This window comes from Gobius niger (assembly GCF_951799975.1).
Source record: "Gobius niger genome assembly, chromosome: 20".
NCBI classification, from domain to species: domain Eukaryota; kingdom Metazoa; phylum Chordata; class Actinopteri; order Gobiiformes; family Gobiidae; genus Gobius; species Gobius niger.
In genome coordinates, this window is record NC_136871.1 from 7,290,887 (window position 1) to 7,303,614 (window position 12,728).

At 41.6% G+C, this 12,728-nt stretch overlaps 1 protein-coding gene and 1 long non-coding RNA gene across 2 annotated transcripts in view; one reads left to right on the forward strand and one right to left on the reverse strand.

The window, feature by feature from the left end:
- LOC306980134 overlaps positions 1-12,728 on the forward strand; it is a 452,652-nt gene that overhangs the window by 278,695 nt on the left and 161,229 nt on the right. The window lies entirely within an intron of this gene.
- The window catches only part of cdh22 (cadherin 22), a 170,803-nt gene that overhangs the window by 88,176 nt on the left and 69,899 nt on the right, over positions 1-12,728 (reverse strand). The window contains exons 6-7 of the mRNA XM_079579254.1: positions 11,416-11,672; positions 4,740-4,876 (exon numbers count right to left, since the gene is read on the reverse strand). Coding sequence (XP_079435380.1) covers positions 4,740-4,876; positions 11,416-11,672 — 394 coding nt within the window. The remainder of the gene's footprint in view (positions 1-4,739; positions 4,877-11,415; positions 11,673-12,728) is intronic.

Here is a 12,728-nt window from a genome sequence, read left to right on the forward strand (position 1 = left end):
AACAATGACAATACTAGCGCCGCAGCGAGATGCGTTTCAAGCATTTGCCTCCCACCTTTTGTCCGAATTCCTCCGCTCCATTCAACACGTCCGCCTATTATTATTACTTCTCACTCACTAGACAAACAAATCTGGATGGCAGCGTTGATGACCACTCATTTAGTCCACCCGGATGTTTCGCTTTACGCGGCTTTATCTTCCCGGCGCAGGCGTGTGTTTATGTTAGATATCGCAAAAGGGGGTAGGGCCGCTTGAAATGTTCAATTAACATTAAAATACTCCTATGACATAACGGGCACAAAGAAGCGGGAGCACAAAAGAGACCAAATTGCTGTGGGAATTACGGCTTTAAAAAGAACGTCTAATTTGGCCCCGATGCCGCGTTGAGTTTCGGGTGCTTGGATTCTTGAAGCAATCACCGCGCGAGGCTATAAGTGCAAATATTAGACTGTTTTTCAATGTTTATTGTTTTTCTATTTTGAGACGCTATATACGCTATCTCCCATACTCTGACTGCAATCCCCCAAATCATTTTGCAAAACTTTGCGGGAAGAAGTATTGCAATACATAGTCTCTCTCCTCTTTCTCCATTTAGTTCTAATGGTATAGTAATAACTCTTGGGCTCGGGAAAGTTATTACATTCTTCGTTTTCTCGGCTGAGGCAAAAGGAGGCAGTAACAGGGAATAATGTAAAATCCTTCTCCTTTAGTTTCACTTGTGAGTCAGCGTCAAGAAATGTCACAAATGATTAATGTCTTATCTTACCCAGGGAATAGTAGGGATGATTCAAATGACCCACAGAGCTCTTGATGGGTGATTAACTCTTCCAGGGGCGGTTTATCTATGAGGCAAATGTAGGCCGCCCTTTGGTGCCCCCAACTTAATAACCATAGCTCAGCTGCTAAAGGAATGTGGACAACTAACCCAAAGGTTGGCTGTTCAATCCTCACTGTATATGGAAGTAAGTCAAGTCAACAAAAACAATATTAACCTCTTAAAGCAGTACTAAGTAACTCATGCCCCTAGAGGCCATAAGTGCCACTGCAGGTGTCGTAGCATGTTGCGTTTTTTTACTCATTAATCGTCCGTGAGAGTAAATATTACACTGACAGAAAAGACAAAGGGAGAGAGGGATATTGTGCATCCAATGACACAATGGATACAATTTTTTCACTCAAACTTGGCTGTAAATACTGTTTAGCTGTTAGCTTTGCCCGTTAGCCTGTTAGCTTCTTCTTCATGATTCTATTAGTGTGTATTGGAGCCTCCGACCCGTAGACAGCGAAGTTGCAATTGTGTTTCTGGCCAAAGACACCAGGGGAGATGAAAGACCCTCCAATCATCCCATTAACACTTTTACCTCCAGAGCGACCACGGAAAGGATTTATTGAGGTAAACAAGTTACTTAGTTCTGCTTTAACCCCCACCTGAACAAAGCACATTTTCTCCCATTTGGCATTACCCAAATCTAGAAGCTTCTTAAAAAAAGCATTAAAATAGCGACGACAACAAGGAAAAAAAGGGGCAAAGGAAAAAGCAACAAAAAAAGGAACAAAAACGTAACAAAAAAGCAACCAAAAAACTGCAAAAAAGTCCCAAAAACGCAAGTAAAACACGGTAACAACACGAGGAAAAATCTTTTGTAGGTCTTAGCTTTTAAAGCAGGCATTACCCTGGCCTACAGGCTGTAAGCTCTTGAGTCAAGAGGGACATTTTATTTACCCATCCATCGATGCCACTGGGGCAACCTGTAAGGAGCAGGGGGGCGACCGCAGTGATGCAGCTGGGGAGTCAGGCTAGTCTTTAGAAACACCCGGCTTGAGGATTCACTTATTGTACATGTTTTTACTGGTAGCGGAAACCGGAGTACTCAGAGGAAACCTACACAGACATGGGGAGAACAAACTCCACACAAAAAGGTACTGGGACATTTTGGCTGTGAAGCACGAGCACAAACGCATGTGCCACTGTGCTGCCATAGATGTAGACATTCAAAATGACAGGAATAGTAATTTGAGTACAAGAGCTTTTTTGCATTCCATATTCGGAAATTGCAAGGTTGAAAGTAATTGTTTGTCTATTGTTTTGTCTTGACAATAACAATATGCAGTAGACTCTACAATCGCTGCGTATGTGTTTGCGTTATCATTTCTAAAGCCTATTATTTATCTGTCTACACTCTGATTCCCAGCCTATTCACTTCTTTGCATGGTTTCTCACTCCTCCCGCGTCTTGCAGTGTTTCTGTTAAAAGCCGAAAGTGCTGTGCGGCTGTGAATGTGGCAAAATCTTCTCCTGCTAATGATCCGAACGTGTGAGTCTGCCTGCTACCCCTCGTGTGTCCTGGTGGGAGTTGCAAATGTTGGACAGATAACACGGTTGGTGCACTGAGCAGGGCCTCCAGACAAACTTAATCAAGCAGTTAGAACAGCGTTATTTCAGAATCCGGCTGGAGCTTATGCAAACTTCCCAAGAGTTATATGGATTGACTGCAAACGAATAACACTATAATTAAAAATAACTTAAAAGAATTTGACTATAGATTAGATTTATTGACCCGTAAGGCCTAGGGCAGTGGTTCTCAAACTGTTTAATCTAACCAGAGGATTCCCAAATCCCTTAGTCACCATGGTTTACCCAGCATTTAACATAAAACATTTTAAAGCCCTCATCTCTTAAAGGAACAGGCCACCGTTTTGGCAAACTGATAAGAGTTCTTACCTGAGAGCATTTAGCCTCACCTCCTCTCCTCCAAGGGCAGACATTTTTTCCTATAGGCAAACTATGGAGGTTGTGTAGGGCCCCCGCTGCCGCAAGTCAGGTGCAGGTTACAGCTAGTTTTAAATGAGCAATTCCCAAACTGTGGGTCAGGAACCAGAGGTGAGAGAATATGACCATTTGCCATTCACCATTTAAAAAGTTGGGAAATAGACTAGTCCTAAATCCCAGTCTGACAGTGGCTTAGTGGTTAGTGCTTCTCAGACAGGGGGCAGGGCCTGAATTGAGCTGCACTACTGCACAGTGGAACTGTTTCTGACCGTAAAAGGCTTTGCTCTTCGTCGAATATCCATGGGATGCACTGTAGGGCCCCGTGTGGATTTTTGCATAGGGCCCCAGAAGGGCCAGCACCGGCTCGGTCTATGGGGCCAAACAGGGGTGTAGTTAGAGGCAGGGGCTACTCATTTTACACATGGGCAAATGCTTAGTAAATGACCCCCAAAGGTTGAGGTTTGACTCTAGACTCAGACAGAGCCTCTTGACCACTCAATGTTAAGAACATACTCAATACCAGGGGTACACCAGGGGTACCAGCCCTTCAGCACACAACCTCAGGCGCCCAAGATGATTCTGAGACAGATTATTGCACAAAAAAGAGATGAACAGGAGGGATTTATCATAGCAGGTGCTAAATGGCGAGTGCAAGCTGAAAAATAAAATAGGCATTTTGTTGGCAGCATGTTGTTCTTGTTTTACCATTTGATGTTGCATGTATTACACTATTATGGCCTCAAATCTAAAATGTAAATAAGACAATTCTACATGAATCAATTATGCATAAATGACTCAGCAGCTGACCCACTTTGGCATGTGCTTCTCGCTTTGCACATGGGCAAACGCCGCAAACGCGGTAAATGAGCCCCATAATACCTGTTCAAGTGCTGAAAATGTGGGAAAATATTGTCAATATATTAATGATTTCCTGGCAAAACACTGGCATTTGGAGAAAACATTTCTTACCTTTTGGCTACAATTGGAAGGTTTGGCCCTTGGTGTTTTGGGGAGAAGAAAACACAACACAACACAAACTTGCTGTGTTGGGCAGCACGGTAACACAACGGTTAGTGCTCGTGCGCCACAGCTTGTAAGTCGGGGTTCGATTCCCACCTGGACGAGGCCTTTCTGTGTGGAGTTCGGATGTTCTCCCTGTGTCTGCGTAGGTTTCCTCCGGGTACTCCGGTTTCCCCTACCACTAAAAACATGTAGGCCAGGATGAATGAGAGTGTGTTTGAGAGTGCGCATGGGAGACGACGGATGGAAATTAGCCCAAGCCTTGTGAGGCTTGTTCACAAACATGCACTGTCCCAATCAAATAAACCAATTAACCAGAAGCCCAAGACGAACACCTGAACACAATTTCGTTGTACAATGACAATAAAGCACTTATAAACCTACCCCTGCTCTATAAATTTGGAAATGTATAGGTGCACTATACAACCTTTGTATTTAAAAAAAATAAGTGGGTGCTTGGGGTAGGTAGCATAGTCCCGGTGGCCTGTAGGACGCTCCACTGCTGATTGAACTGCATCCATGGTTACATAGATTCCATTCCGAAATCAAACAGAAACCCTAAAAAAACTGAAATAAAATTCACCCTGAAGCATCATAGAAGCCGCCGGATGATCAACTTATTTTTTGACATAAAAAGTTGCATATTGCAGCTTTAAGTTGTGCTGCTAGTTACTGGTCTGATCAAATGTTTACCTTTAGACTTGAATAGAAATTGAAGTGGAGGTTCCTCAGCTCTTCATGCAAGTCCAGCTTGTGTTTAATCAAATAGCAAACAGCATACAGTAGCAAAGATACATGTGGACCCTGGTATAGACCATTTCAGTGATTTCAACATCAAAAAACACAGACGTAGTGATTGTTGTATCTCTGACTTCAAATTCTGCAGTAATTTGTCCAGTAACCGCAGCCAATTTCCTGTTTCGTTTTGTTGTTTATTTCTCGACCAGTACCTGCTTCCACTGCCTTGACTGTGATGTTGTGCCAGCCCGCAGTCTCCCGGTCCAGGATCTTGCCCAGCGTGATGGCGCCGGTGTCCGGATCGATGTGAAAGATCATTTCCTGGTCTGTCGTCCGATCAATGGTAAACCTGCGGAGAGAACGGCGGTGTTCAGGTCATGACATACAATAATAATTTATGAGGCTGTAATGTCACCGAAAACGTCAATCAGTGTTAATTAAAAAAAAAAGGTTTTATAGCCAAGAGTCAGAGCACATTGTTTACAAATCCATACTTCGAGATCATTATGTCGACCAATTAGCAGACGGTGGCTCTGGTCAATCTCAGCAGAAGTTATACAAAACAAGTTGACTAAGGAACAAATGAACAGATTATTAATTTCAAGCAATGGGTAATCTGTTTTCTTGTTGTTTTTTTTGTGAAGGAAAGACTAAACCAGTGAATCAAACCTTTTTGGTGGGAGCTTTTGATGACCATTTTACGATTTATTTCTCAAAGGCCCGACCTGACTTTTTTGTCTATGAACAGTAAAAGAGGGCATTTATAAAGTTCAGACTGTAAATGTGGTCCGACTCACCTTAATGGTCGGAGCCTCCACCACTTGGCAATATTTTCGAACACATTTCGAACCACACAATTCTTCACAGAGATGAGTTTGAAAACATCTTTCACCACTTCTACCGGAGCAAAGTGCTTTACTATCTTGCTAGTTCATGATTGAAAAAAAAATATGCTTCAACCTCTTAACCCACACCTCAATCGAGCACATTTATCTTAAAGCTTCTTGAGAAAAAAAGTCAAAATAGCGCCGAAAGTGTGCCGGAAAAGCAACAATAACACAAGGAAAAAGTGACAGAAAACATGACTAGAAAGTGATGAAAAAGCCACAAAAAATGAGTGACACACAAGTGACAAAAACAACAAAAAAATGGATAAAAGAGTGACAAAAAGGTGCTGCAAAAGCAACAGTAATGCCACAAAAAAGCAACGAAAAAGCATCAAAACACAACAAAAATGACAAAAACAGGATAATGAAGCGGCAAAAGAGCAAAAAACAAATACATACAATGAGAAAGAAAGTAATGAAAATGCACAAAAAAGTGACCAAAACTGAACAAAGAAGCCACGAAAAGCAATGCAAGGTCTTAGCTTTCAAAAAAGGCATTACACTGCCTTATAGGCTGTAAGCTCTAGTCGAGTAGATTTTAGATTTGGGTGAAGCTGAACACGAGTGCTCAGTTCAGGCGGGGGTTTAGAGGGCAAAACATATTTATTTTCTCACAAATGTCAGTTTTATCACAATCAAAACAAATACAATATTATATTGTTTTGAAAGCCTAGAATTTAAGTCTATTCTGCGTCAGGCTCTGGCCCCGCCCACTCCTCGTACAGTATTCACCTTATTCCGCACCGCCCACTTTTGCCTCTTTTTGCTTTGTCTCGGCACTTCCGTTGCCCAGACACTTCCGGTCGAGCGCGAAGCCCGTTCATTTAAACGGAGAACGAGGGAAAATGTTTGCCGCTAAATCTAAATCTGATGTTTAACAGATTGATTTGTGTAAAATGTCCGATGTTCATTTGCACCAACATGTCAACGCTGCAACTTTTCTCTGCACGGCCGAAAATTGCCTTTGTTTTCGTGTAGTAACTGATTTTATATGCACTTCTCCAGTCCCAACAGATAGGAGAAAAGGGGCGGGCACAATTCATGGCTGGAATAAGGTGAATTGGTCTGCGTATGTCAGGATCTGAGTCAGAGACCGGTGATTTTAACCAATCACAGTGTGGTAAAACAAAATATATAAAACTTTGCCGTTTGTCCCACCGCTCATTAGAAAGAGTATTCAGCAGAAATTAGGTTTAGGAAAGATATGAAATGTTTTGACATGAGGATATGGCCCTCAGCCTTTCTGATGGTTCCCTCAAAAGCATGTTTTATGGTTTAAAAGAATAATGGGTAGCTAATAGTTCCCCAATTGTTAATTCAACAACAACAAAATGTAAAAGTATCACGTTTATTTAAGCATTTTGACAGTTTTTCTTTTTTTTTTAAATTCCCCAAATTTCCGAGCTAAAGTTCATTGAAAGTTTCCACTAAATTTCCGTAAAATTATCAAGAATTTTCCCACCATTTGCAACCCTAGTCGTGTGGCCTTCAGATATCTGTTGATTTGGACTTTTTCTCTTGCATTCTTAACAACTCTCCAATCATAACAGATGAGCTGCATGTTACAGTAATAGTGTGACAACTAGCTTAATTCTAGAGATAACAATATCTGAAACTGACGCCGATTGACTCCACCGTCTGTCACATTAAAACTGTGTATTTCATTCTCTGAAAGCTCGCTCAAAACGCTGTTCCTTTTATTTTGGTTACATGTTGCTGTCAACAACACAAATGCGCTGGAAGCTTTGAACTCCTCTTAGCTCTATCTCCGAGCACTAAAACAAACAGCTTAGCAAAATAAGAAGATGTTTTTTTTGTCCTGAAAGCAATGCACTCCATTAAGGCGCCTGGGGCATCATCATCTCTAAATGTCTATAATAATAAAGCGGACCTCGTGAGACCGTCGCACAGTGGATATATTGTCAAGGGGCCTATGCTAAAGTGGGAGGGATGAGCTGAGCTTTCCCATGTATCTCACTGCCTATTGTGCAAACACTGAGAGGCTAACATGGGGGATCCCAAAGGGGCTACAGCGCTACCTCTTATCTGAGAGATGCTTTTGTTCATCCGTCTGCTCAAAGCCCAGGGGAGAATTTCAGTTATCAAGTGCGGTGTCTTGTTGAATTCTGATTTCATTGTACATGTGGAGCCCTATGTCAGACAAGACGAATTGAAAGTGCCTTTTTTTCCCCCCGTGATGTATAGATTTGTATGTTGAGATAGTGATTTCTAGCTTTTTTGCCAAGCTCTTACTGATGGATTTGAGCCTCGCGGATGCTCCTCCCTGTCTCGATCTTATAAATGCCCCTCCTTTGATTACTAGGTTCCTTGGCCCTCCCACACCCACCCCCTATTACATTATACTCCAACTCTTTTTTCTGGTACAAGCATTGCCTCCTGATTCAAGAACAAACATTTAAACCCCAGATTGAATATATAACTAACAAAGTAAATACTTGTCTTGGTCAACTATATAGATCCATCAACTGTTTTACCCTCGTTATCAGGAAAAGAATAGCTCAGCAACTCATACTACCAATAATAGACTATGGAGACATTGTTTACCAAAACACCACAGATGCTGTCCTTAAACCAATGACCACACTCACAAACTCGCTCTGCAGATTTGTGCTTCGATGTAATTATTTGACTCATCACTGTACTATGTATAACGCACTTGACTGGCTACAACCCAAAGACAGAAGATGGCTCCACTGGATTATTTTGATCTATAAATGCATTCGATATGATTATCCAACATATTTAACACAACACTTAGAAATTTGGATCATCTGTTTTATCGAGTGCCATATGTAAAGAAGGAGAAAGACAGCCTTTCGCTGTAAAGCTCCATTTGACTACATCTTTAAATATATTCAAAACATCCTCGTACAGTAATTTAAAATGTCAATGTCAACATTACGAGCATTTTCCTAATATCCAAACAATATTGTAACCTTTTTTTGTTTTGTTTTTCTTCCTCTTTCATTTGTTTCTTTTCTTTTTTCTTTGTACCTATTGTTAATATTGTATCTATAGGAAATCTATAGAGAAGGTGAGAATGGACAGAGCAAGACTGTGTGATTGTTATTTTGTGTTCAGGACCCCCTTGATAAAGAGATGGTTCATCTCAACGGGGCTATACTTGAAATAAATCAAATCAAACTACTATTGTGCAGTTAGAAATGATACCATTCATCATTATTCCACAATTGGCACCCACTTTGGAAATGGAATAGTTTAGTTTTGTTATGTTATTATTACTTTTTAAATCGAAACATAAACGTGCATACAAGCTTTATTGGTTGTGCCTCCCCTTCTGATGTTAATATAAATAAATCTTCACAGAGATGTTACACAGGCCCCCGGAGGCACAGCCAGATCAGGAAGGGCTCGTTTTAATGCTTGAAATATCTATGTTACGACACAAACAGCAAATTTCTATCAGTTTCCCTTCCAAAGTTATATCTGTTAAAGTCGGCGAGCTTGTAAATGGACCTCATTGGTTTACAAAAAGTAAGCGTAATTTGGTGCCCCCTCCGGCAGATGGAGCCCTATGCGGCTGCCTGGGTCCCCTATGCCCAGGTCCAGCCCTGTTTAAACTTCATGCCGACAAAATCTATGTTAAGCCATTATTTATTGTCACATTCCCAGGTTCTGTGTGTGTCAGTTTGTATCCGGGACACTATATTGTGAGTTGGGATTTTGCAGTCCCTTAACAATTTTTCGCAGATAAACGGCGTGCGCTGTTGCTTCCCTGTTTAATTTCCCGTTCTAAAACATTGCCGCTGCGAGACAAAATATTACCTTGTTTGTGGCGCAGATGGTACAGCTATCCACATCTGAGTGGAGCGAGTGAACGTGTCCTTTAGAAGTGACAAAAAATCTCTTCATCTCACTTTCTCTGTCCAAGGGAATATTTTTGACAAGTGCATCAAAATGGCTGCCAAATATCGGTCTTAGCTGGGTGAGCCCTTCAAATACTGCAAATCGCTTCACGGCAGCGCGTATGCTTCCATCTGCTGAATATCGTGAATAAAATGTATATGACTGAACTTTATGATATTTGTGGATGATGATGTTTTTATTCTTGCAATTAATGGCAGTCGCAGTTGTAGGGCTCATATCTCTTCCTGGAGTCATCAAAAGTACCATCAGCCATTAGTGTCGTAATCTGCTAGTTGCTGAAGTTTAATGCTCCACTTCCTTAGACTTTGGGCTAAAATAAAGATTGTGACTGTACTGTCAAATTCCGCTTTGCAGACTTTTCTTTGGTGAGGACCAAAAGTTGGACTAACGAGTAAAACTACAGCAAAGAAATAAAAAGTAGAAGGTTTTGGTGCAAATCCATCTTTCATCGCTTCTGTCCTGTTCTTCCATTGAACCATTAACACACATGTCCACATTCCCCTGCCTGACGCTCGGGGCTGCAGGCTGCTCAAACAGTGAGCGACAGCGCTGCCACGGTGCTGTACTTTATTACACCTGCAGCTGTGAGCCTCATGCATTTTTAATGGGGGTAATTTGCAGCGGGCGGCGTGTGTCGGAGTACACTCGGTCAGGGAGACCAGCAGCTCTTATCTACATTCCCCTCTCACACCGCAGTAGCTCTTCTGAGGACACGGCACTGCTGAAGTCAGTGCAAGATTAACACATGATATTTGTTTTATCACAAACAGGGACAAGGGGAGAAATGTCATTTGCGGCTTTATAATCCCATGCTGTGTTTTTAGAGTGGGCTTTGATATGACTTTGACATGAAATTTGGGCTTTAAAAACCATTGATTATTTATTATGAGAGCAGTTTCATCACAGAAGCACCCTTTGTTTGAACGATTTATGTACTTCACAATGAAAGTCATTCCTCCGCACAATTGACCTTTCGCAAAACCACGGCCCAAACGGTAATTGTCCAATCAGACATCTGAGCAAACGTTACTATGAATCTAGGTCCGTCATGCCACAGGCCTCCAATGCAAAACAATGGGACATACCAGCAATGAGCACTGAGCAGATGCACACTTTTTATTTTACTGCTAACCACCAAAAACCCACCAGACAAAGAAGAAGAAGCAAAATGCTGAAGCATCTGCCTATATGGAGGATGTAAATCGGACACTAGGTACCACAAGAGTGTGTCTGGGGGGTGAGTGGAGTTATTTTCCTTCACAAAGCCGAAAACACGACCTGAACACTGCCTACAATGGATCATACAATGTGGACGGCCTACACCCAGCTAACCGTCTCCAAAATAAACAAGTATACATCTACTCTAAGGTAAGGCTATGGTCGCCAGGCTAACACATTAGCAGGCCAACATCTAACAGTCACATAACGTTCCACAAACTGGCCTGGAGCTGTAACTTTAACTGCGGCGGTGAACTTAGCCTACAGTCTCATGTGTTTTTGTCTCCCTTTATGATAAAAAGTACTGTGTATTTTGTCACGGACCTGTAGATTTAGCTAGCGTTAGCTAACTTTAGCGCACCGGAGAAATGTTCCTATTTTTAGAAATACAAAATTTAAAAAAAGGTGCTTACTGGGCAGTGCAAGAGCACGACTGGTCCACAAGGCTGTGCTGTTCCATTTAACGAAGAGATCATGTGGTTTCTTGGATTTTGCTGGAGACCTGTCTGTTTGCTGTAGTGCCAATAGTCCTTTATCCTTCGTGGGATAGTTTAATATCTTGAATATATCCCTCCACTGCAGACTGTAACCACCTTTTGCCTCGATCTGAAGGACATCGTGGCAGTATTGCTCCAAAAAAGGTCACTGACACTCATGGCAATCTGTGGCGCTGATCATATTTCACCATTTGTTTGTCAACAGTAACTAAGGGGGGCGGGGCTCGGCGAAAGGTCAATTCTAAGTAATTTTACAGCAACAATCAATTTCTACTACATATATCCTAATATTTGTAGAATATACATTTTGCATGTGGTACCATTTTGCAAACAGATACATCTTTACATTCCCTGTGATGAGCTTTTGTTGTCCATACCTGACAGGCTTGTTCTTCACATCCGGGTCCCTTGCGCTGACCACGCCCACCAGCGCGCCCACTTTGGCGTCCTCCTGCACCTCCAGCACAGTGCCCTCTGCTGGCCGGAAGAGGGGCGGCTCGTCCACGTCCGTCACGCTCACTCGCACTATGGTCTGGTCCCTGAAGGAGCCCAGGTCGACAAACCGCGGGTCCACGTGCTTGTTCACTGCCTCCACGACAACATTGTGCGTCCGCTTGGTCTCGAAATCCAAGGGCTGAAAAAAGAAATTCAAAGTTGATAGGTTTTTTTGTACCTTCATAAACTCTGTTACGCCGTAAGTATTTGTGATTCATGTTTTAACACTTACATGCATGAGAAAACAGGTCACATAACACCAACTACTGGCTGCTAGCAAGATGTAATGTAATGAAGGCAATTTGAGTTCTAAAATGATCAGAACATTTGCAACGTGTGTGCTTGATTACATGGATGTAATATAGATTCAAACTGAATTAAACAGGCAGCAGACTATGGAAAAAAAGAAAAAAAAAAGTGTTTCCAAATGAACACTAATACAGTGAGGTCGAATTGACTTTAAAAATATAATGAGGCCAATCCTGTAGAAGTTAGTGGAACAGAACATTTTGACCACGACTGAATGAAACATTGCCAAAGAAATAATCGACATTGAACCAGAACAGATTAAAAGGAGTATTAGAAAAGTTACGCATGTCAAGTTAGATCAGGCTTTTTACCTTTTGCTAAAAATGCACATGAGATTAATGAGCGGCCATTTTACCTCATCTTGAAATGAGTTAAGTGCTCATTCAGTTACAACAAAGGTTGCATAATCATAAAAAAAGGCTTTGTGTGAACCGATTCAATTTCAACAATGCTCTAAAACAGTTAAATCGGTGGATTGAAAAGGAGACAGATTTTGCTCTGTTAAATGGATTTAGTTTTTCTGTTTTTATAATTCTTAATAAGCAAGAAATCTCAATATTCAGTAAAACAATTTGTCAATATGTTCAAAGTATCACAACTAAAAATTACATCTGAACCCGTGAAGGATTGTTTTGTTTTGTGTTATTAATTGCTTTAACTAATCTACTCTAGATTGTTTTTCTGTTTGTTTTACTTGAACATCAGTAAGACGAAGGAGATGGTGATCGACTTCACGAGGAAGCCACTACCGCACACACCGCTGAACATCCAGGGGGAGGACATTGAGGAGGTGGACAGTTTCAAGTACCGGGTGTTCACCTCAACAATAAACTGGACTGGTCCCACAACACCAACGCCCTGTACAAGAAGGGCCAAAGTCGCCTTC